Source organism: Pan paniscus, chromosome 3 (assembly GCF_029289425.2).
Source record: "Pan paniscus chromosome 3, NHGRI_mPanPan1-v2.0_pri, whole genome shotgun sequence".
NCBI classification, from domain to species: Eukaryota; Metazoa; Chordata; class Mammalia; order Primates; family Hominidae; genus Pan; species Pan paniscus.
In genome coordinates this window covers 86,637,721-86,663,909 of record NC_073252.2, presented here as the reverse complement: position 1 = coordinate 86,663,909, position 26,189 = coordinate 86,637,721, and the positions used below count along the sequence as shown (strand labels likewise).

Below are 26,189 nucleotides of genomic sequence, written 5' to 3'. Positions count from 1 at the left end.
GAGAATCGCTTGAAACCAGGAGGTGGAGGTTGCAGTGAGCCAGGATCACGCCATTGTACCCCAGCCTGGGCGACAAAGCAAGACTCCATCTCAAAAAAAAAATAGAGGCTGTAACTATACAGGTGCTTTTTCTTGGTTCTTTAAGTGATATGGTAACAGGGTAAGCATATGATTTGATCAGCCTCTGTATCTAAATAATCATCTCTGGTTAATAGTTTTAAGTAAATGTGCATAGGTTTCAGTTTCAAAAGAAAGAGCAACATCTTCTTAAGTAATGTTTACTTTCCTTTTTCTTTGTGATCTTACACTTTTCATGCATACCTATCCCTCTTTCCAGTTGTTTAAACTTTAACCTGCCCTGCCTCTCTAATAGTATGCTACTTCACTTCCTTCTCATCAGTGTGTTGTTTTCCAGGCCCAAGGTGTTGATTACAATAATAAAAATCAGTTACATATATCAGATACTATATTTACAAGAGAAAACTAAATTTCATGTTAAATTTCACAGGAAAATTAAAGTTGGATACTATTGAATAACACTATTCAATACTAGTTTCTAGGGGAAATAAATACTTAAAACTCTATTACTTATGGACAAAAACTGATTATCCTCCACAGAGTCAGTGCCTTTTGTATTTTGTTTTATTGACATCTTGAAGAAACAAAGAAAACCCTCAGCTTCCTCAGGATTTCTCTGTAATACACACTCTGAGGCTGGGTCTAAAATAAGTCTAGGGCAGCAGTTCCAAATCACGCCAGATGGTAGCACTAAGCCACCTTCTTCAGGCACCTGACCTGGAAAATAGCTAATCATCAGCTTTAGCTGTCCAGCCTACAGCCTCGGGCTCCACCAGGATTTTCCAACCTAGTCACAGAATCAGAATGACTAGAAGGCAAATACTTTGTGTACTTAAAGATAGCTAAGTATCAAACTAATAGAGAAAGTTTCCAAGACAGAAAGAGCCCCTGGTTTCCACAGTTGCTCATTATATTCCCAGTCAATTCTGACTCCTTTTTCTTCACTAACAGCCCATTCCCTTGCTCCTCCCAGGAGAGTATAAGGATCCATGCACCACTCGGAGCTGGTCCTGTTGAAATGTTTGCTGAATAAAAGCAGGAAGGGTGGGGAAGAAGAAGAGAAGAGAGGAGAGAAAGCACAGGGGAAGGAGTGCAGCACTGACAACAAATCTGTGGAGTTTTTCCAGACTGAATTCCCCCAGCAAGGAAGAGTGGAAGGAATTCGAGCCCTGTCACAGAAACCTGGATCCACACTCTACCTTCAGGCAGAAAGACAATGTCACACTGTCTTTATCCACTACAGTGACGCAGGAGACAATGGAAGGGAAATTTTGGTGTCATGTCATAAGCAGATTACAAATAATAAAATACATCTGAAAATTGTGGTACCTCTTACATACATATATATACTCAATCACATCAAACAAAGAAACCCACCAAGTTCTCAAACACCTAGCATTTGTTGCCACTTAACAGGGAAGAAAAGAAATGGAAAATCAAATAATGCCAAAGTAAGCACCAACTCCCTAGGCATCCTTTACAGAGTTTCTGGAACAAGTACAAATATAAATAAATAATTTCAAATTATAAATTAGAACTCCATAATTCCAGGAGAATTGTTGGCACTTTAAGGGAGCCAAATGGAGACAACTTCTTCCAGATTTAGTTTGCTTATTTTAAAAATAACATAGGATTGGTAGAAACAAAGAGTAACATTGCTCTTTATGTTGTAATTACTTGTTAAAAGAAATGTTGGTTCACTATTATTCCTTCCTGGAAATAAGAGTCACAAGAAAAATTTTACCTCGTATTTGGAGCAAAGTACAAAAGTCTGGTCTCCTCCAGAGAAGATCTGCTTAACGATATGATACTTAAAGCGATCTGTCAAAAAAAAAATTCCGAAAGCATATTTTTCATTAATTGAAGTTTCTCCTTGATCCCCTTTTCTACTGTCACAGAATACACTTCAGAGTGGGTACCTATCCATTTTAATTGTGTCACAGAAGTAAGAAATCTTCTCCCCTGGCTCACTGCCTAGGACTGTTTCTACTTCAATTAAAAATAAATATATAAAATGGTATCCTCCACTCTAACTCTTCTTCTGCCCCTCCCCAACTGCCAGTGAATCCTGACCTAGTTTCTCTTTTTCATTCTAACTCTGTCATGCCACTGACCTGAAATCTGAAATGGGCACTATTCTTTATGGTAACAATTCAGCATGTGAGTGTGGTGGGCCCAGGCCCCGTCAGGACGAATCTTGCCATGGAAAGACCTCCGTTTCCTGCTCCCTGCTTTACCTCCCATCACACTGTGTCCACGGTGACATTCTCCTACTACCACGTTGCCTTTATTTCTAATACACCACACTATTTCACATCTCGGTGCCTCCTCCCTCTGCTGCCCCTGGCACACGGGATTCTCCATGAATGTGCCCACCGAGAGCACAACCTGAATGTGCTTCTGGAACTGCACCTTGGTGGTGCTCACACCAACTCCCTCACAGTCCTCTACACCTGGCTAACTCCAAATCATCCTTCGAGGCACAGCTCAAACTTCCTCTAACCACAATACTCCTCCATGCCTTCCTCTGTGCTCCCACATTACCAAGAGGGTTCCTAAAACCATGTCATTTACATAACTGACATTTACCTGCTTATGTTATAAAATCATTTTGGCAAACATCCAAGCACAAATTTAGGACCATGGAAGTCAGGTTATAATTCAACTTCAAAAATTTGTGGTTTTGAAATAACCAAAAAATACCTGAGTTGATAAACTTTCTAAATAAATGTATTCCATGTATGAGTACAATGTCTTGGAGAAAAGAATTTACAAATTACAGAGAAGAGGACACAAAGCCATTCTTTTGCTTTTGGGAACATCACCCAGACAAAATCTTGTTTATTTATATTTTAAGTTGCACTACATTTCAGATGCTCATATATCCATTCCAAAAATGTCTACTGAGTGACAAGTTCATGCCAGGTCCTGTGCTATATGCTAGGTTTACAAAAAGGAAAAGAGTTTGTCTGTGTCCTTGAGTTTCTTATAATCCAGTACTAAAACTTATGATGGTTACTGTTTCAAACAAATTCCTGATCAAGCCGTAAGTGTGTCACTTTATCGACTTCAAAATCAAAATTAATTATTAAGTTACACTTCCTTTTAATGATTCTCTAGCTCCATTTCAGCCTCAGATTTATTATTTCAAGGTGAAGCAGTCATTCAATATTAATGACTGCCTTACTTTGATTTCCAATGAAACCAAGACTGCTATTTAACTATTTTTTAAGGGAAGAAAAAAAATGGCATAAAAAGAAATCACATCATGTTATATACCAAAACGCCAACAGCAAAGTAGAGGTAACATAGTACACATGATTTAGAATGATCTGGGTTTAAATCCTGCCTCCAGAATCTATGTGATCTTGGGCAAATTACTTGACCTCCTTAAGACTTTGTTCCCTTATCTCTAACATGGGGATAATAACCACTAACTAGTTCTTAGATTATTTTGAGTGCTTTGCATAGTAATGAAACGTCATTAAGCATTCAATACATGCGAACTGTCATTATTAGCAACAACAATAAAATGTATACACCACCACCAAGGTCTGTGGAAACAAAATAACTGGTATAGTTTGAATGTATGTTCTGGTCAAAACTCATGTTGAATTGCAGTAATCCCCAATGTTGGAGGTGAGGCATGGTGGGATGTGTTTAGATCATGAGGGCGGATCCCTCATGAATGGCTTGGGCCATCCCCTTGGTGATAAGTGAGCTCTTGCTCTGAGTTCACATGAGATCTGGTGGTGTAAAATGTATGGCACCTCCCCTCCACTCTTCCTCTTGCTCCCGCTTCTGCCATGTGAAGTGTCTGCTCCTTCTTTGCCTTCTGCCATGACTGTAAGATTCCTGAGGCCTCCCCAGAAGCCAAGCAGATGGCTGCATCATGCTCCCTGTAGAGCCTGCAGAACTGTGAGCCAATTAAAACTCTTTTCTTCATAAATCACCCTGTTTCAGGTGCTCTTTACAGCAATGCAAGAACGGCCTAACACAACAGTATTTCCTGCTTTATTTATTCTCTAGGATCTCAACTCTACAGCTTCATGCATAGTAAGTACAGAAATTATTAATTGATGTTAAAAAATACCTTATCTTCATTCCCTCCAAAAGACCTCAAAGTAAGTAATAGATACATATTCTGTAAACAACTGTTTTCATCACTTAAAATACCATTAAATTCCAGAGACAATCATTCTTACCAGCTCGGGCTGAAAGCTGGCCACTGTGGGCAGCCCAGTAACCCTTGACAGGAGATGGGCACTTAACATTACAAGTGTGCCCAGTTCCTAATTGACCTCTTGCTCCACAACCAAATGCATAGATGAGTCCAGAAGAAGGCACGAAGGCTAGGGTATGTTGTCTGTGAAAAAATAATTTAACTCATCAGCATAGTTTCTACTAATGTGGATGTACACTCTGACTCTGACTTTTAACTTCCACATGTGCACAGCACAGGGTGCTCCTATAGAGCCTTTCCCATGTTAACACGTGACTCTTCTTGCAGCGGCTGCTCTCCATAATACTATCCTCTAACACTCTAGATCATGAGGAGGGTGGCAAGTCAGGAAACAGCTGAATGATCTGCTGCATGTGGCCTCTAAGATGAACGGAGAGAAGCAGGGTAGACTCAGGCAAAATTTTCCAAGAAGTTCTTTGGGACTCTCTCACTTTTCCTTTCTTTATCCCTTCCCCACATCCTGCTACTCTTTATCCCAAAAGAAGCCTAATGTCTCCGTGTTGCTCTGCTTATCTAAAACCCTTCCTTGCCACACTCTATCAAGGTCTTTCTCCACATTTCACCATAGGCGTGCATGCAGTTAAGATCTCTTAAAATGACGGTGACTAGGTATAATCACATTCTTCATCACTACAAAGATAAGACCAATTTCTGGGTCCTAGTGAATACAAGCAAGCTTTGAGGAACACTCACCTGCCACAAGCAATCTGAGTTACTTCACTACCCATCAGCTCTAGAACTCTTCTAGGATTAACCTCATCATTCATGGAGTCGTGTCCAAGCTGCCCACAGGAACCAGCGCCAAAGGTAAACACACCTCCACTCTAACAAGGAACAAATACCATAGGACTTCACTGTATCTTTAAGGGTATACCTCTAAACCCTGTATACAAAATGCCTATCACAACAATGTGCACAAGAGCACTACATTCACTTGACACTTGGCCAAAATCACTTTGTAAGGATGTTCATTAAATAGAAAAATAATAAAAAGGGAATTTCAGACTGCATCTTTATGGAACAAAGATAGCAATGCTCAAAGGAATGTGTGCCTTCTGTAAATTTTTAAAATCGTTTGAAAGTACAATGATGTGTTAGGAAGCAAAATTTTTAAAAAGGAGAAACAAGGAGCTAGGCTAAATGAGATGATTTTACATGATCATTCACATATAAGAAATTAAGTGCTCTACAAATTCCTTGGTAAGTAAGCTGTTTTTTTAACAGCAGTATTTAAACATTTGTTAAGGCATTTTATCAAAGTGAACGTAGAATAATATTTGTTCAATATAAAAATACATTTTCATTCTCTCTAGAATGTATTTAGAAGCAAAAGAAACACGATTATTTTAAAACATTAATTAAATTGCTGTTTCTTTTTTACATATTTAAATGACTTGTTTTAAAGGAACATAGGACATCATTTTATACATATTATATATACATAAAATAACAAATAAAAATAACAAAGTGCTATCTTTGTTCCATAAAGAACCAAGGAATTTATATATATATAAATATATATATAATGTAGATTTAGCTATATTTAAATCTATATTTTATATATAAATATATACATTATATTTATATATATAATCTACATTTTTATATATATATAATCTACATTATATGTGTGTGTATATATATAATCTACATTATATGTATATATATATATATATAAAAAATCTACAAGATTACCAAAGAGGATAACAGAGACATACAAAAAAGTAGTCTTTTTCTATTCCTTTGGAAAACAACAAACCCACATAAAAGAGAGCATTCAAGTTCAAGCCACAATACTGTAATCACACACCATCACTACACTAACATAATCAAGCAATTCTAATCACCCATCTTATCCCCAGCACCAAAGTAGAATACTCTGAGCTCCTTACCTTTGTGAGAACTGCTGTGTGTTCTTCTCCACAACTAATATAGACAACTTTTTGCGTGCGTAAGAGTTTTACATGGCATGGAGATTCTCGATCTAGAATAAATTAAATATCAGAATATCACTACCATTTGCCTTTGAGATGAAATATACACAACTATCTTGGCATGAATTTTGGATTCCTGGATTCCTGACGCATGTTCAGTTTCCTGCCTGCATCTGTACTTGGATATCCAACAGACTTCTCAGTTTTAATTTACCTAAAACCTACCTCATGGTTTCCCTACACTCTCCAACCCTGCCCACTCTCCAGCTCACTTTACTACATACAGTTTTCCCCATTTCAGAAACAGTCATTTTGCCCTTCCAGCTGTTCCTTTATTTCAAACCACACATCCAACAGTGAACAAAACTGGCCTCATCTTCAAAATATGTTTAAAATCTGACTTTACTCCCACAACCTCCAAGCTGGTCTTCCAGCTTCCCCCTTGACCCACTACAGCCAAAGCCAAAGTGGATCACGCTTGTCCTCCAAACCCTCAGGGTCTTCCCCTCTCACTGAGAAAACCAGTTATATCCTCACCCTGACCCTCAGGGCCCTGCATAACTGGGTCTACACGACCTCTCTGACCTGCAGCTGTGCTACTCTTCCCCTTCTCTCCAACTACATCTCTTCCCACATGAGCACCTTTGCACACCCAGTTCTCTCTGACAGGAACATTTTTCACCCAGACATCTACATGTCCCATCTCCCACCTGATTTCCTACAGGTTCTGCTCAAACATTTTCTTATCAGAGGGGCCCTTCCCCACCACCTTATGTAAAGCAGGAAGCTGCACTCTCAAACCCTGTGTATTTACTGGTTTTGTTGCACCTCTACTCACTAGAATACAGTCTCCACTAAGACGAGGATGTTCTCTATTTTGTTCACTGCTTCTCCCTTAGTATCTCACATGGGGCTAGCATATAGTAGATCCTCAAGAAGCATGTGTTAAATGAATGTGCTTTTAAACTAAATACATACATATGAAGGGTTTACCTACCTTTTTCATCACTGAGCCCTAGCTGCCCGGCATTATTCATCCCCCAGCCAAAAACAGCTCCTGAGAGAGACAGGGCAAAGCTGTGAGCCCCTCCGGCAGCCACCTGAGCCAGTGGGATCCCCTCCAGGGACCTCACCCTCTGGGGGCTGGCTTGGGAGGGGAACTCCTTCCCTAAGCCAAGCTGCCCATGGCTGTTCTTTCCCCAGGTGAAGAACTGGCCATCTGAAATAACAGGATAACTGGTATTACCATAAAATGATACAAGCTCCACACACAAAAATAATCTAGTTATTAGGGTCATTTGCCAGTTGCCCCCCAACACCAAACCCACCCAAGAGCAAAGGAACAGAGATACTTCATGCTATCAGACTGCCAAAACCAAAACTCCCAAGTGATATAACAGAGAGGTAAGCTGAGTCTTACTGCCCTTCAAAGGCTATTAAAATTTATACACAGAAAATATTAAATGTACACGTAAATTCAATTTCGGACAGGCCAATTACCAGGCTTAAGCAAGATCACACTAGTTCTGACCACACTAAGACTATGAGACCCAAGACTTCGGGAGGTCCAGCTATGACCACTTGGTCTGCTCTGCAGATAATCAAGCAGGACACAGAAGTGCAGATTTATTTAGGTTTCTCCAACTCCTTCTTTTTCATTCATTTGGGAGCTTGATAGTGGAATGTAGCTTGAGAGTTGGCTGTCACTAAGAAAAATCAATCTCCTCCATGCTCAGAACACCTAGGTATGGTCCTGCCCACTGCTTATCTTCCCCTGTAAAAGTTGGAGCAGCAATGATGCCCACCTACTTCATCACCCACACCCTGAGAAAAGGATGAGCTATGCAAAGCCCATCTGAGAATTGTCACGTCCAACAGCAATGCATAGACCCTAACCAGTTAATTCAAAGTTTTCAGTTAGATAATATCACACAAAAAGACAAAGAGAAATGTTTTCAAAATTAACATAGCATTAGCATATGTTTAATGTTACTTTACCAGCCGCAAGAGCCAAGCAATGCCAGTTGCCACAGGAAACTTGTAATATTGTTTGCTGGTTCAGCTTTTGTATTAACCTAAAACAGAAAAGGCTTTCTTTTTCAGATAGATATTCACACACAAACACAATTATCAGAAATATTCCCAATTAAATAAAATATCAGTAATAAATAATATCATCTTGCCTAAAAGTCTTTTTAAGGCCAGGCACAGTGGTTCACGCCTGTAATCTCAGCACTTTGGGAGGCCAAGGTGGGCTTATCACCTGAGGTCAGGAGTTCGAGACCAGCCTGGCCAATATGATGAAACCCCATCTCTACTAAAAATACAAAAAAAATCAGCCGGGCGTTGTGGCACATGCCTGTAATCCCAGCTACTCGGGAGGCTGAGGCAGAGAATTGCTTCAACAATTCCCCATCACCATTACTCTTGTCACAATCAGTTGCAGAAAAGAAGCAGTTCAGAAGAACAAAGACAGATAATAGAGAAATTGTACCCTTGAGGTGGGGAAGAGGGAGTCCATACAGTGCAAGCACATACTGTATTTTACCTACTTGTCTCCTTCTATCCTCCCCATAACCCTGTAAGGTACACAGTAAGTAATTTTTAAGTTAGGAAACTGAGGCTTAGAAAAGTTAACCTGCCCAAGGTCATTCACCTTACAAGTAAAAGAGCCAGTATTGGAATCCAAGGCTTGTTTGACATCAAAGCTATGTTACGTTCCACAATACAAAGGTATAAATTAATGAATTTATTTCAATTAACTTATAATAGAAAACTATATACAAATCAAAGTCTTGGAAGTCATCCATAATTTGAACATGAATAATGAATATTAAGCTATTACTGTAGCACACATTACTTCATTTTTAAAAATGAAATGCCGTTAAAAACCTTAATTGTGTTTTGGTCATCAACAAATGAAATATTTTTGCCATTAATGTTATAAACATTTTCCCTAATATTACACACAACATAACATCTAGCACTTCTTCTTTCTTACTGCCACTCTTCCTCTCCCCACAAAATTAAATTAATTTTTGGAAGAAATGAATCTAAGACATTACCTGTCCTAAATCAGGAACTGAATCAAATCACTCTTACCTCCATGGTCCTCTTACTTAACACAACTTTTGATTAAAGAGACAAAAATCTAAGAAGGGCAAAAAAGAAGAGGAAGAAGAATATGCTGTTCTTTAAAGGGGACGATAATTAGGCAGAGGAGGAGAGGTCATTTATTAAATTTGTACTCAGCAATGTATGTGACAGGCACTCCTAGCAATGGTGATGCTAAAATAAATCATCCAATTATCCTGCCATTAATAGCTCACATCTTTGTAGTAAAAACATATATTAAATAAACAATTACAAAGAATGTGTACTACAGTAGTGGTATGTGGAACACTTGTAGCACAAAGGAGTAAGAATTGAATAAAGGAAATAAAATGGCAGCTCTTTGATCATTAAGAACCTTCAACAAACTGAGACACCACCACTAAAAAGTCCATTTGAAAGTAACTTCAATATTTGGGATGTTCTCTTAGTGGCAACTATTAGATACTTAGCTAAATCATCTAAGGTTTAGATTTAAGTGAATCTTTAAGAGACTCAAAACCTACTGTATTAATATTTTTGCATTAAAGAATCTATGTATATCTGGTATTTTAGCTGTTTGTAATGCTTAAAGTGATTTGGCCTATCAGAGTAACAGGTCAGCTTTGTGATTCTATTTTACAGTACTTAATTGAGTAATTCAGACTTGCAATTTTCAGTTGAAGGTTAATAAGCCTACGATGTGAAAGATGTCTTTTTTATTCAAACATTTATCGACTGCCAGGCACTCAGCAAGCAAGCAGGCTACTAGAATAAATAAAGTACAGTTCCCAACCGACTCACATTTTTGAAACAGAGACAGACACTTCTATAAACAATTGCAACTTTTGTGACAAGTGTTTTAATAGTATAAGGCACAGGAGTGGCGCAAAGGAAATAGCAATTAAATGAAGAAAACAGAAGAAAAACAAGGAGTCTAACAAATCAACAGCAGGAAATAGCATTTAAAACGACTGACATTTGAAAACCTTCTTACCTGGGCACTGCCACAGAATCCTCAGTAGTCATGAGTCCTAGCTGACCATCACTCCCTGCACCCCAAGAAAACAGCTGGCCTCGGTCACTGAGGGCCAGACTGTGGGACTCGCCACATGCCACATGAATGATATGCTGATCTGCCAGAGCTCCAATTTGTTCTGAAAGAGACAAATTGGAGGAGGAAAATGTACAACCCAGAAACAGGAATACTGCTACCATTACACAGGATTATCTTCCTGGGCAGTTTTATTTTTTAACAAGAACCACTTAATCTGAATATTTATAGAGATTATAAATTTCACATATTTCTAAACTCTATCAATTTACATTCGGAGACCCGGGGTAACACACATAACTATAGTAGCACACACATCCCAGATGTTCCCTGAACCTATACAGCCATGTGCCTGGTGCTTCTCTCTCCAGGGAGAAGCCCGTACTATTTGGAGATGTTCCATCCAAGAGGCCTAAATGTTGAGTGGAAATGAAACATATTTCTAAAAGTAGCGGGAGTGAGTGAAACTCTGCCTGGAACAATGAGACCCTCTCCCCCCACATACAAACACACCCAGAATGCTAAACAACTTTCTCCCCTCAGTTCTGGATCACAGTCTTGTCTGTATCCAGCCAGGAAACAGAAGGATCTCTCTCTGGGAAAACTGGCCCAAAAGACAAGACCCACAGATAGTGACATTTGTGCATCCCTCAATGAAATGTCTAGCTTCCCATCAGTCAACAAGAATCACACACACCATGTGAGTGGACACACACAGCTCCACTCACATGTTAGCACCTCACCCTTAAATGTAAAAGGCCAGACAAGGATCACCCTATGTGTGAGGAAAACTTAAACATGAAAGGCAAAGAGCAACATAAACAGAAGGAAATGAACTCTGAAAAAACAGATCGTGCAGGGAGCAAAGTTTCTTAAAAGTCTTTTGAGAAATCAAAGAAGATATTTCCACTCATGAACTAGAAAGAGAGTGCTATAGGAAAGTATTATTCAAAAAACAAACCAACAGAAATATCTTGGAAACCAAAAATGTGGTAGCATAAATTAAAAAAAAAAAAAAACCTTCAAAAGCAGGATTGAAAGTTAGAAATGAAGAGATTTTCTAGGAAACAGAAGAAAAAAGCAAAGAGAAAATCAGAAGGGGAAAAAAGATAAGAAATTATAGGATTGTTCCAAGAGGTCCAACATCCAGAAAGAGAATGGAGAAGACAGAAGATATAAATATTTCAAAAAAAAATCACAAGAAAATTTCACACTGAAAGGATCTATTAAGTGCCCAGAATAATGACCAACAAAATACCTACTGTGGAACCCTTCATCTTGAAATTTCAGAATAACAAGAAAGAGTCTAAAAGTTTCTAGAAAAGAACATGTTTATATACAATAGAACAGGGATCAGAATGGCATCATACTTCTCAGAAGCAACACCGAAAACTGTAAGACAATGGAGGGATGCCCTCACAATTCTGAAGGAAAGTAACACCCAATCAAGAATTCCATACACCAGCTGTGAATGAAATGTGAGGCAAGGGGAGCAAAAGGGCAGTTCTGGAGCATGTAAAGCTCTCAAAATATTTTACCTCCCATACTGCTTTTCTCAGAAAGCTACTGGAAGATAGGCCTCCAAAACAAAGAACTCAGGATTTAGGAACCAGGAATCTTACACAGACAGGAAGGAGGTGAAGAACCTTTCCAGACAGCTATGTAGCATGCCTACAAAGCAAAGGTGGAGGGATGTCTCCAAGGTGAAAAAGAAAACACTACTTAAAGAGTTTTAGAGCATTATGAGTTTTATAATTCTACCAGAGATACAGAGGTTACTGTGGAAAAAAAAAATAAAGTCAGTAACTTCAGGAAAAACTAAATGATTTATGAGAAAGAAAAGCAATCATGGTACATGCAATCATAATAACCAAACAAAAATACTTTCCATAGTTAATAATTGTCAAATTTTATTTAAAAGATTAACTCTTTGGGGAAGGATGAGTGTCTGGTGGTGAGGAAGAGGAGAGGGCAGGTAGAGAATATAACAGAACTCTAATCTTTGCCAGTGTGAAGTTTCCAGATTATGTCCAATATTGAAAAAAAATCAAGAAATAATATTATAAGCATGTTATTTAGAGACATAAAGGTAAGCAGCAAAAAAAAAAAAAAAAAGCTAAAGAGTTGAAATGATAGGGAGTGAGATTCAAGATAAGGACAGGTGAGGCAGGGAACTGTTATTTAACCTGAACACAGTTTGCATAAATATATTCCTTCAAAACAATAACACTTTTTTTTAACTAAAAATATGCTCATGCCAGAGAAATTACCATAATAAACAGAAAGATTCTGTAATTCCTATTGTTCCCATTGTCCATCTTCTTTAACCTCTGCTCACTACTTACTTCCCAACTCAGCCTTGCACGAGGCACAAAGAATAGTCCTATCTTTACCTTGCAAAAATGTAAGGAACGCTATCAAAGGAGCCCAGGTGGCTCAGAGTCCACTCTAACCAAATTTCCACCTTGTACCAATTCCAGGACTTGGACGGCTTTTCTGCTCTCTAGACCTGGGGCCTAGCCTGATGCCTTATTCACGACTGAGGCCTGTCTCTTGGTACCTAACCTTCCTGCTACTGACTAGCAGCCTTACCTGTCTGAATGTTAGTATATGGCCTAACACAACACTAATAATTTTCCCCACTATCCTGACAGAATACTGTCGCTCTGATCTGTCTGCCGTTTTCTTTCCCTCAGTCTCTCAATAGCATCCCTCTCTTGATCTTGTCTTTACTACAGCTTAGTAACCTCAAAATGGAACACCTGGATTCCGATGACCATTGACTCCCAGTCACATCAATCTCTAGGCAAACCAATTCCTGTCCCATCACTCACCAGCCCCACCTGAGCTCCTTTGATAGCATTCCTTACATTTTTGCAAGGTAAAGGACTATTCTTTGTGCCTGGTGCAAGGCTGAGTTGGGAAGTAAGTAGTGAGTAGAGGTTAAAGAAGATGGACAATAGGAACAACAGGAAATCCAGCTACCCTCACCACAACAATAAAACCTGCAGCCACAAAGGCAGAAATACTGTTCAGCAATGCAAATGTTGATGGAGAACCAAACCACTGGTTACACAAGTCTAACTTATTCTATTTCTTCTAGCCAGAAAACTGCGCTCGTCTAATTCAGGCTGGAGATCTGTCACTGTGGAACTATAATCCCTCTTCTAGAATCTACCCCCTAGGTCAGCCCAGTGTGCTGATGAATGCCTCATTCACTCCCCTCTCTGAATACACCCCTGCCCCACTTGGGAACATTCAGGCTGAAGTGCCCTCTGATTCATTTTCACATGCAGTCTCTTTTGATTCATTCCGTCAAGACTATACACTATATTTTGCAGATGATGATGGAACCTCAACCCACACATTAAAATAACTAAACACACTGAAGAAGCATTTGGTATTTTTCAAGAATAAAAGTATACTTTCTCTTTGAACCTTCCACAGCAACACTTTAAAGTTTTTAAAACTCTTTAGTAATGTTTCCAGTTCTGAACAAGTCATGGTAGTTAGGATAGCACAGTGGCCAATGTGGAGTGCTGCTTACAGCAAGTCTGCAGTTCAGCTGGACTTGCATTATTAGGGTTAGTTCTACTTAGCTCTTGAGCCCATAATTTTTTAATGTTTTTTGAGTTAATGGTAAATTTGTCATTTAACCACCAAAAGATGGTAACAGAGAAGGATGATATGAGTCTAGGGGGTAGATGGATGATGCAGATTCTTAAGCCTTGCAACAACCCTGTAAGGCAAGGGCACAGGGTTGTTGTCCTCAGCTCAGAAAGAGGATGTAATTTGGCCAAGGCTCACAACTAATGATTGGTGGAACTGGGATGGACACCAGGTCTGTCTGACTTCAAAGCCCATTATACTTAGCTAAGCTATATTGTCTTTCCTCTGGAAAAGAATTAGATAGATTTTAAATTGGTAAAAATAACCTACAAAGTGAATACCCTATTTATGGATAATGGAAAACTAACTTTTTCCTCATCGTCTGTTCACAGGAGAAAGACATCCAATGGCTTACAGTAAATAATATCAGCATCTGGGTAGAAAGGACAGTAGTTCCCCCTTATCTGAGGTTTTGCTTTCCAGAGTTTCAGTTACCTGCGATCAGTGCAGTGCAAAAATATTAAGTGGAAATTTCCAGAAATAAGCAACTCATAAGTTTTAAATTGCATACCATTCTGAGTCATGTGATGAAATCTCTCACCGTCCCACTCTACCTGGGACATGAACCATCCCTTTGTCCAGCATATCCATGCTGTATACGCTCCCTGCCTGTTAGCCGCTTAGTAGCTGCCCCTGTTATCAGATTGAAAAAGCATAGTATATATAGAATTTGGTACTATCCAAGGTTTCAGGTATCTAGTGGGGGTCTTGGAACACATCCCCTGCAGATAAGGAGGGACTACTATATACAGTATATACAAAATTAGTGATTAACAGTTGGCACTAAGTTTTTAATAAAACTATCATAAAATAAATGTAAGCAGTTGATAGTACAAAGAGGGTTAAACTTTCACCACTTAGATGTCTCCTTTCTGCTTTTCCGCAAATTGTCAACTCTACAATTATACTTTTCTTTAATAGTAGAAAACAAGACAGAGACATATTGTAGGAAACCCAGTTCTTCACCCTACCATTCTGCACATTCTAAGTCCTCACATTCACCCTAACTCTTGATTTCCTGTTCCCACTGAACTCTTACCCTCCTGCACATCTTTCCTCCTGCTGCTATACTCTGCTCTCCTGACTGCTTTTTCTCCAAAATACTATCAACCCAGTCTGTGGGGTGCAGCAGACTTTTATTGAAAGTCTGGGTGATGGAGATACACTGTATCTTGGCAAACCGCTCAAAACAAAATATTATACATCCAAGTTCCTCTGCAGTTCCCAACACAGAAGATGGCCTGGTATCTAATTTTCATCCTAGAGTCTCCCTGCCTCCCACAACATGACTAAGTCTCTTTCCCTCATTTTGTTTGTTTCTTTATCTGAAAGGTCCTTTTCCAAAGCCATATTCCAATTTATTTCTTAATTAATTACTTTGGTCTAAACATTTTGGGGTATCTGGACTATTTCCATAAGAGATATTCTATCTTGTTTCTGAGCCAAGGCACTGAAACCAGAGTCAGCTTCAAAAAATTTTTAATTATCATAGAATAAACTTGACCTTTTTTTGGTATATAAGTCTATGAATTCAAACACATGTAACTACACAAATTAAGTCTATGAATTCAAACACAATCAAGATACAGAACAGTCCCATCACCCCAAAAATGTTCTTCATGCTATTCCTTATAGTTGCATCCTCTCCTCATCCTTAACCCCTGACAACCAACAATCTGTTTTCTCTCACTATAGTTTTGAGTTTTTTACACTGTCATGTAAATGGAATCATATAGTGTCTAACCCTTTGAAACTGGATTGTTTTACTCATAATGCCTCTGAGATTCAATTAAGTGGTTGCATGTATCAACAGTTTGTTCCTTTTATTGGTAAGGAGTATTCCACTGTATAATGGATGAACTAGAGCACTGTTCCCAGTTTTTAGTGATTATAAATAGAGATGCAATGAACATTCATATACAGCTTACTGTATGACAATAAGTTTTCCTAACACTGCAGTAAATACCCAGGTGTGAGATTGCTAGGTTATGTGGTAAATATATGTTTATTTAAAAAAAAGAAAAAAAAAAACCTGCCAAATCATTTTCCAGAATGGCCATCCCATTTTGCATTAACACCAGCAATTATGAGAGTTCCAGTTGCTCTGCATCCTTGCCAACACTTGCTATTATCAGTATTTAATTTTACCCATTCTAACAAGTATAATGGTATTTCATCACGGTTTTAATTTGCATTTCTCCAGTGGCTAAAGATGTCAAACATCTTTTCATGTGCTTATTTGCCATCCATCCTCTTTGGATAAATGTCTGTTCGAAGTTCTTGCCAATTTTTAAAATTAAATTTTTATTTCACTATTGTTGAGTTGTTTTTTAAATATATTCTGGATACAAATCCTTTGTCAGATACGTGATTTGCAAATAATTTCTCCCAGCCTGTAGACTGTCTTTTCATTCTCTTAACACGCTCATAGATAAGTCTACTTTAAGAACTTTTTCCTTTATGGATTATGTTTTTGGTGTCATGTCTAAGAACTCTCTGCCTAACCTCAGGTTATGAAGAATTTCTCCTCTGCTTTCTTCTGAAGGCTTTATTGACTCACATTTTACATTGAGATCTGTGATTCATTTTGAGTTAATTGTTTTAAAAAGCTGTGAGATTCAGATCAAGGTTCTTTTTTTTAAGGTATGAATGTACAAGTGTTCCACTACCCTTTGCTAAAAACAACTAACAAAATCCTTTCTATATGGAATCTCTTTTACATTTCTATCAAAAGTCAATTAACCACATTTGTGTGCATACATTTCTGGGCTTTATTCTGTTCTACTGGACTGCATCTACACCTCTGTCAGTATCACATACCCTGGATTACTATACCTCTATAGTAAGCCTTAAAATCAGGTGATTCCTTCAACTTTATTCATATTTTTCAAAATTGCTTCAGGTATTCTAGATCCTTTACCTTCCCATATAAACGTTATAATTGGCTTGTCTATATCTACAAAAAAAGAATCCTACTGGAATTTTAGCTGAAATTGTGTTAAATCTATAAGTCAACTTGAGAAGAACTGAAATATTTACTATAATACGTTAAGGGCCTTAATCCATGAACACAATATGTCTCTACAGTTACGAGGTCTTGGATTTCATCTACCAGACTTTTGTAGTTTTCAGCATATAAATCTTATATATGTTTTGTTAAAGTTATACCTAAGTATTTTGTTTGGAAATATTATAAATTGTATTTTTTATTCCAGTTTCCAATTGCATATCGTTAATATATATAGTAGATTTTTGTGTATTGACCTTAAATCATACAAATTTAACTAATAGTTTTTTAATTTTCAGTGTAGACACTGCAATTTTTAATAGAAAGAATTTTTTTTCTGAGAATAGAGATGGTTTTTTTTCTTCCTTTCCAATTTGTTTGCTTCCCCCTGTCACCCACACACCCCCTGCCCCCATTCTTTCCTTATTACACTGGCTAGGACTTCTAGCATGATATTGAATAGCAGTAGTGAGAGTGGACATCCTTGCCATGTCCAATGGTCTGAATGTTTGAATCCCCCAAAACGTATATGCTGAAATCAACCCCAAAGTGATGGTGTTAGGTATTGCAGCCTTTTGAGAAGTGATAAGGTCATGAGGGCAAAGCCCTCATGGTTGAGATTAGTGCCCTTATAAAAGAGACCATAGAGGGCTGGCTAGCTAGCCCCTTTCACTGTATGAAGATAGAGCTAAAAAGGTACCATCTATGAGGATGACAGTGCTCGGCAGACACCAAATCTGTTGGCACCTTGGCCTTGAAGTTTCCAGCATCCAGAACTGTAAGAATAAATGTATGTTCTTTATAAGCCAACAAGTTTGTGATATTTTTGTTATAGCACCCCAAATGAACTGAAAGAATGCAATCTTCCAACACTGTTTGACATAGCTATAAGATTTGTTGGTAGATTTCCTTTATAAGGTTGAAAAAGTTTTCTTCTACTTCTAGTGTGTTCCTCATGAGAGTTCTTATCATAAATGGATGCTGCATAATGTCAAATTCTGTTTTCTGTATCAACTGACATAACCATGTGAGTTTCTTCTTTAGACTGTTTTTCCTATTGTTTAAAGCAGATTTTATTTCATCAGTGTCATTTCTTATCTAAATGCTTGATAACATTTGGCAGAGAAACCACGTGAGTCTGGAGGTCTAGAGATTTCTTCCTTCCTTTTTTTTTTTTTTTTTGAGACAGAGTCTCGCTCTGTTGCCCCAGCTGGAGTGCAGTGGTGTGATCTCGGCTCACTGCAACCTCCACCTCCTGGGTTCAAGTAATTCTCCTGCCTCAGCCTCCCAAGTAGCAGAGATTACAGGCATGCACCACCATGCCCAAGTTAATTTTTTTTATTTTTAGTAGAGATGGAGTTTCACTAAAAATACAATATGTTGGCCAGCCTGGTCTTGAACTCCTGGTCTCAAGTGTCCTGCCCACCTCAGCCTCCCAAAGTGCTGGGATTACAGGCATGAGCACCGTGCCCGGCCAACGGGAACTTCTTTTTAAGGCTTTAAACCATGAATTCCATTCTTTATAGTTATAGATAACCTATTTAGATTATCTATTGCATCTTGGTTGAGTTTTGACAGTTTGTGGTTTTGGAAGAATTGTCCATTTGATCCAAGCTGTTAAATGTATATAGAGAGAACTGCTGTCAGATTCCATTACAAAGCTTTTAATGTCTGCAGGGCCTGCAGGGTAATGATATCCTCTGTTTCACTGATACTGGTAACTTATGTTTTCTTTTGTTCTCTTTGCTAAAGGTTTATCATTTTATTGATCTTTTCAAAGAGCTAGCTTTTGGTTCCATTGATTTTCTCTATTGTTCTTCTATCTTCAATAACACTAATTTCTACTTTCATCACTATTTCTTTCCTTGTACTTACCTTCCGTTTATTATGCTGTTAATATTTTTCTCATTTCATAAGAGAAGGCTTAAATTATTGATTGAATACTTTTCTTTCTAAATAAGCTTTTAATGCCACAAAGTTCTCTCTAAGCACTGCTTTAAGCTACATCCCACAAATTTTGATAAACCATATTTTCATTTTCGTTCAGTTCAAAATATTTTTAGATTTCCCTTGAGACTTCCTCTTTGACCCATTGATTATTTATAAGGCTGCTGCTTAATTTTAATCTAAGAGTTTGAAGACTTTCTTGTTATTTTTCTGTTATTAATTTCTAGTTGAATTCCCGTATAGTGAGAGAACATACTTTTAATTATTGCAATCCTTTAAAATTTGTTCATGTTTGTATTATGTCTCAAAATATGGTCTATCTTGGTGAATGTTCTATAGGCAGTTGAAAAAAGTGTATTCTGCTGTTGGATAGAATGTTCGATAAATATCAATCATATCTAGTCCATTTGATGGTGCACTTCTATATTCTTGATGATGTTCTATTAGTTCTATTTATCACAAAAAAGAGTAAAAAGTCTCCAAATATAATTTTTAGATTTGTCTATTTTTCCTTTTATTTCTGTAAGTTTTTGTTTCAAGTATTTTGAAGCTCAGTTGTTAGGTATACACACATTTGGGATTCCTATGTTTTCCTGCTGAACTGATCTTATTTATTTATTTTTTCTAAGTTCCAGGACACATGTGCAGAACGTGCAGGTTTGTTAAATAGGTATACACGTGCCATGGTGGTTTGCTGCACCTATTAACCCATCACTTGTTTTAAGCCCCACATGTATTACCTATTTGTCCTGATGCTCTCCCTTCCCTCGCTCCCCACCAAAAGGCCCCACTGTATGTTGTTCCCCTGCCTGTGTCCATGTGTTCTCATTGTTCAACTCCCACTTATGAGTGAGAACATGTGGTGTTTGGTTTTCTGTTTCTGTGTTAGTTTGCTGAGAATGATGGCTTCCAGCTTCATCAATGTCCTGACAAAGGACATGATCTCATTCCTTTTCATGGCTGCATAGGATTCCATGGTGTATATGTATCACATTTTCTTTTTCCAGTCTATCATTGATGGGCATTTGGGTTGGTTCCATGTCTTTGCTATTGTAAATAGTGCTGCAATAAACATATGTGTGCATCTGTCTTTTTAGTAGAATGATTTGTATTCCTTTGGGTATATACCCAATAATGGGATTGCTGAGTCAAATGGTATTTCTGGTTCTAGATCCTTGAGGAATCACCATAATGTCTTCCACAATAATTGAACTAATTTACACTCCCACCAACAGTGTAAAAGCGTTTCTATTTCTCCATAGCCTCGCCAGCATCTATTGTTTCTCAACTTTTTAATAATCGCCATTCTGACTGGTGTGAGATGGTATCTCATTGTGGTTTTGATCTGCATTTCTCTGATGATCAGCAATGTTGAGCTTTTTTCATGTTTGTTGGCCGCATAAATGTCTTCCTTACTGAATTGTCTGTTCATATCCTTTGCCCACTTTATGAAGGGGTTTTTTTTTCTTGTAAATTTGTTTAAGTTCCTTGTAGATTCTAGATATTAGACCTTTGTCAGATGGGTAGAGTGCAAATATTTTCTTCCATTTTGTAGGTTGCCTGTTCACTCATGAGTTTCTTTTGTTGTAAAGAAGCTCTTTAGTTTAATTAGATCCCATTTGTCAATTTTGGCTTTTGTTGCAATTGCTTTCAGCATTTTTGTCATAAAGTCCTTGCCCATGCCTATATCCTGAATGGTATTGCCTGGGTTTCCCTCTAGAGTTTTTATGGTTTGGGGTTTTACATTTAAGTATTTAATTCATCTTGAGTTAATTTTTGTATAAGGTGTAGGGAAGGGGTCCAGTTTTGGTTTACAGTAGATGCTAGCCAGTTTTCCCAACACGATTTATTAAATAGAAAATCCTTTCCCCATTGTTTGTTTTTGTCAGGTTTGTTGAAGATCATATGGTTGCAGATGTGTGGTGTTATTTCTGAGGCCTCTATTCTGTTCATTGTCTATAAGTCTGTTTTGGTACTAGTACCATGCTGTTTTGGTTACTGTAGCCTTGTAGGATAGTTTGAAGTCAGGTAACATGATGCTTTCAGCTTTGTTCTTTCTGCTTAGGATTGCCTTGACTATGTGGGCTCTCTTTTGGTTCCATATGAATTTTAAAGCAGTTTTTTCTAACTCTGTGAAGAATTTTAATTATAGTTTGATGGGAATAGCACTGAATCTATAAATTACTTTGGGCAGTATGACCATTTTCATGATACTGATTCTTCCTATCCATGAGGATGGAATGTTCTTCCATTTGTTTGTGTCCTCTCTTATTTCCTTGAAAAGTGGTTTGTAGTTCTCCTTGAAGAGGTCCTTTATGTCCCTTGTTAGCTGTATTCCTAGGTATTTTATTCTGTTTGCAACAACTGTGAATGGGAGTTCATTCATTATTTGGCTCTCTGCTTTTCCATTGCTGTTGTATAGGAACGCCTGTGATTTTTGCACATTGATTTTATACCCTGAGACTTTGCCCAAGTTGCTTATCAGCTCAAGGCATTTTTGGGCTGAGATGATGGGGTTTTCTAAATATAGTATCATGTCGTCTGCAAACAGAGACAATTCGACTTCCTCTCTTCTTATTTGAGTACCCTTTATTTCTTTCTCTTGATTGATTGCCCTGACCAGAACTTCCAATACTATGTTAAATAGGAGTGGTGAAAGATGGCATCCTTGTCTTGTGCCAGTTTTCAAAGGGAATGCTTCCAGCTTTTGCCTATTCAGTACGATACTGGCTGTGGGTTTGTCATAAATAACTCCTATTATTTTGAGATATGTTCCATCAATACCTAGTTTATTGAGAGTCTTTAACATGAAGGGATGTTGAATTTTATCAAAGGCTTTTTCTGCATCTATTGAGATAATCATATGGTTTTATCATTGGTTCTGTTTATGTGATGGATGATGTTTATTGATTTGCATATGGTGAACCAGCCTTGCATCCCAGGATGAAGCTGACTTGATTGTGGTAAATAAGCTTTTTGATGTGCTGCTGGATTTGGTTTGCCAGTATTTTATTGAGGATTTTCACACTGATGTTCATCAAGGATATTGGCCTGAAATTTTCTTTTTTTTGTTGTGTCTCTGCCAGGTTTTGGTATCAGGATGATGCTAGCCTCATAAAATTAGTTAGAGAGGAGTCCCTCCTTTTCAATTGTTTAGAATAGTTTCTGAAGGAATGATACCAGCTCCTCTTTGTACCTCTGGTAGAATTCAGCTGTGAATCTCTCTGGTCTTGGACTTTGTTTAGTTAGTAGGGTATCTATTACTGACTCAATTTCATAACTGGTTATTGCTCTATTCAGGGATTCAACTTCTTCCTGTGCTTCAGTCTTGGGAGGGTGTATGTGTCCAGGAATTTGTCCATTTCTTCTAGATTTTCTAGTTTATTTGCATGGAGGTGTTAATAGTATTCTCTGAAGGTAGTTTGTATTTCTGTGGGATCAGTGGTGATATCCCCTTTATCGTTTTTTACTGTGTCAATTTAATTCTTCTTTTCTTCTTTATTAGTCTAGCTGGTGGTCTATTTTATTAATTTTTTCAAAAAACCAGCTCCTGGATTCAATGATTTTTTGAAGGGTTTTTCATGTCTCTATCTCCTTCAGTTCCGCTCTGATCTTAGTTATTTCTTGTCTCCTGCTAGTTTTTGGATTTGTTTGCTCTTGCTTCTCTAGTTGTTTTAGTTGTGATGTTAGGGTGTTGATTTGAGATCTTTCTAGCTTTCTGATATGGGCATTTAGTGCTATAAATTTCCCTCTTAACACTGCTTTCTTTAGCTGTGTCCCAGAGATTCTGGTACATTCCTTCTTTGTTCTCATTGGTTTCAAATAACTTCTTGATTTCTGCCTTAATTTCATTATTTACCCAGAAGTCATTCAGGAGCAGGTTGTTCAATTTCCAGGTAGTTGTGTGGCTTTTTGTTTGTTTGTTTGGAGACAGAGTCTCGCTCTGTGGCCCAGGCTGGAGTGCAGTGGCGCGATCTCGGCTCACTGCAAGCTCTGCCTCCTGGGTTCATGCCATTCTCCCGCCTCAGCCTCCTGAGTAGCTGGGACCACAGGCGTCCGCCATCATGCCCGGCTAATTTTTTTTTATTTTTAGTAGAGACGGGGTTTCATCATGTTAGCCAGGATGGTCTCGATCTCCTGACCTCGTGATCCACCTGCCTCGGTCTCCCAAAATGCTGGGATTACAGGCATGAGCCACCGTGCCTGGCCTGTTTGTTTTTGAGATGGCATCTCACTCTGCCACCCAGGCTGGAGTGCAGTAGTGCAATCTCAGCCCATTGCAACCTCTGCCTCCCGGATTCAAGCAATTCTCCTACCTCAGCCTCCCGAGTAGCTGGGACTACAGGCGCACACTGCCACACCTGGCTAATTTTTGTATTTTAGTAGAGATGGGGTTTCGCTGTTTTGCCCAGGCTGGTCATGAACTCCTGAGCTCAGGCAATCCGCCCACCTCGGCCTCACAAAGTACTGGGATTACAGGCATGAGCCATCACACCTGGCCAGTTGTGTGGTTTTGAGTGAGTTTCTTAATTCTGATTTCTAATTTGATTGCACCATGGTCCGAGAGACTGTTACAGTTTCAGTTATTTTGCATTTGCTGAGGTGTGTTTTACTTCCAATTATGTGGTCAATTTTAGAGTAAGTGCCATGTGGCACTGATAAGAATGTACACTCTGTTGTTTTGGGGTGGAGAGCTCTGTAGATATCTATTAGGTCCACTTGATCCAGAGCTCAGTTCAAGTCCTGAATATCCTTGTTAATTGTCTGTCTCGTTGATCTAACATTGACAGTAGGGTGTTAAATTCTCCCACTATTATTGTGTGGGAGTCTAACTCTCTTTGTAGGTCTCTAAGAACTTGTTTTATGAATCTGGGTGCTCCCACACTGGGTGCATATATATTTAGGATAGTTAGCTCTTCTTGTTGCATTGATCCCTTTACCATTACGTAATGCCCTTTGTCTTTTTTTTTTATCTTGGTTGGTTTAAAGTCTGTTCTGTCAGAGACTAGGATTGCAACCCCTGCTTTTTTCCACTTTCCATTTGCTAGATACATTTTCCTCCATCCCTTTATTTTGAGCCTATGTGTGTCTCTGCACATGAGATGGGTCTCTTGAATACAGCAAACCAATGGGTCTTGACTCTATCCAATTTGCCAGTCTATATCTTTTAATTGGGGCATTTAGCCTATATACATTTAAGGTTAATACTGTTATGTGTGAAATTGATCCTGTCATCATTACACTAGCTGGTTATTTTGCATGGTAATTGATGCCGTTTCTTCATAATGTCATTAGTCTTTATATTTTTGTGTGCTTTGCAGTGGCTGGTACTGGTTTTTCCTTTCCATATTTAGTGCTTCCTTCAGGAGCTCTTGTAAGGCAGTCCTGGTGGTGGCAAATTCCCTCAGCATTTGCTTATCTGAAAAGGATTTTATTTCTCCTTAGCTTATGAAGCTTAATTTGGCCAGACATGAAATTCTGGGTTGAAAATTGTTTTCTTTAAAAATGTTGAATATTGACCCCCACTCTCTTCTGGCTTGTAGGGTTTCTGCTGAGAGGTCTGCTGTTAGTCTGGTGGGCTTCCCTTTGTAGGTGACATGGCCTTTCTCGCTGGCTGCCCTTAATATTTTTTCCTTCATTTTGACCTTGGTGAATCTGATTATGTGCCTTAGAGTTGATCTTCTCATAGAGTATCTTAGTGGAGTTCTCCGTATTTCCTAATTTGAATGTTGTCCTGTCTTGCTAGGTTAGGAAAGTTCTCCTGGATAATATCCTGAAGTGTGTTTTCCAACTTGGTTCCATTCTCCCTGTCTCTTTCAGGTACTCCAATCAGTCTTAGGTTCGGTCTTTTTACATAGTCCCATATTTCTCAGAGGTTTTGTTCATTCCTTTTCATTATTTTTTCTTTAATCTTGTCTGCCTGCCTTATTTCAGCAAGAGAGTCTTCTATCTCTGATATTCTTTCTTCTGCTTGACTGATTCAGCTATTGATACTTGTGTATGCTTCACGAAGTTCTCACGTTGCATTTTTCAGCTTCATCAGGTCGTTTACGTTCCTCTTTAAACTGGTTATTCTAGTTAGCAGCTCTCTAATCTTTTATCAACGTTCTTAGCTTCTTTGTTTTGGGTTAGAACATGCTCCTTTACCTCGGCGAAGTTTGTTGTTACCCACCTTCTGAAGCCTATTTTTGTCAATTCATCCATCTCATTCTCTGTACAGTTCTGCGCCCTTGCTGGAGAGGTGTTGCGATCATTTAGAGAAGAGGCACTCTGCCTTTTGGGTTTTCAGCGTTTTTTTCATTGATTCTTTCTCATCCTCATGAGTTTGTCTAGTTTCGATCTTTGAGCCTGCTAACCCTTGGATGAGGTTTTTGTGGAGACTTTTTTGTTGAAACTGTTGTTGTTACTTTCTGTTTTTCTTTCAATAGTCAGGTCCCTCTTCTGCAGAGCTGCTGCGGTTTGCTGGGGTTTCACTTCAAGCCCTATTCATCTGGTTCACTCCTGCATCTGGAAACGTCATTTGAGGAGACTGGAGAATAGTGGAGATGGGTGCCTGCTCCTTCCTCTGGGACCTCTGACCTCGAGGGGCACTGACCTGATGCCAGTAGGGATGCTCCTGTATAGGATGTCTGACAACCCCTGTTGGCGGGGGCGGGGGTGGGGTCTCACCCAGTTGGGTGGCACAGGAAGCAGGGCCCATTTAACAAAGCACTTTGGCTATCCCTTGGTGGAGGGGGTGTGCTGTGCTGGGGGGAAACTCACTCATCTGGGCTGCCCAGATCGTCAGTGCTCGCAGGAGGAAAGACTAAGTCTGCTGGTCCACAGAGACTATGGCCATCCCTCCCCCTAGGGGTTCAGGCCCAGGGAGATCAGAGTTCTGTCCCTTAGCCCCTAGTTGGAGATGGAGTTCCTGCAAGGAAGCCCTGAAGCTGCAGTGTTGGCTGCCACCCCTCCCGCAAGGAGCGTAGGTGGCTTAGACAGCAGGCAGCCACAGCAGTGGTGATGGCTGCCCCTTCCCCTGGGGATTTGGCTGGCTTAGGCCAATTCTAGCCCAGTGAGAATCTGCACGGCTCCATGGTTGGGACCCAAGGCCCCAGTAGCATGGGCTCACGAGTGGGATCTTCTGATCTGTGGGTTGCACAGTTCCGTGGAAAAAGCACGGTTCCC

At 38.9% G+C, this 26,189-nt stretch overlaps 1 protein-coding gene across 5 annotated transcripts in view; it reads right to left on the bottom strand.

Moving 5' to 3' along the window:
• HERC3 (HECT and RLD domain containing E3 ubiquitin protein ligase 3) overlaps positions 1–26,189 on the bottom strand; it is a 135,884-nt gene that overhangs the window by 68,241 nt on the left and 41,454 nt on the right. For all 5 annotated transcript variants that reach the window (XM_014344698.5, XM_055111621.2, XM_003811275.5 and 2 more), the window contains exons 4-10: positions 10,343–10,502; positions 8,254–8,330; positions 7,253–7,474; positions 6,214–6,305; positions 5,015–5,145; positions 4,284–4,444; positions 1,823–1,899 (exon numbers count right to left, since the gene is read on the bottom strand). In XM_014344698.5, the coding sequence (XP_014200184.1) occupies positions 1,823–1,899; positions 4,284–4,444; positions 5,015–5,145; positions 6,214–6,305; positions 7,253–7,474; positions 8,254–8,330; positions 10,343–10,502 (920 nt within the window). The remainder of the gene's footprint in view (positions 1–1,822; positions 1,900–4,283; positions 4,445–5,014; positions 5,146–6,213; positions 6,306–7,252; positions 7,475–8,253; positions 8,331–10,342; positions 10,503–26,189) is intronic.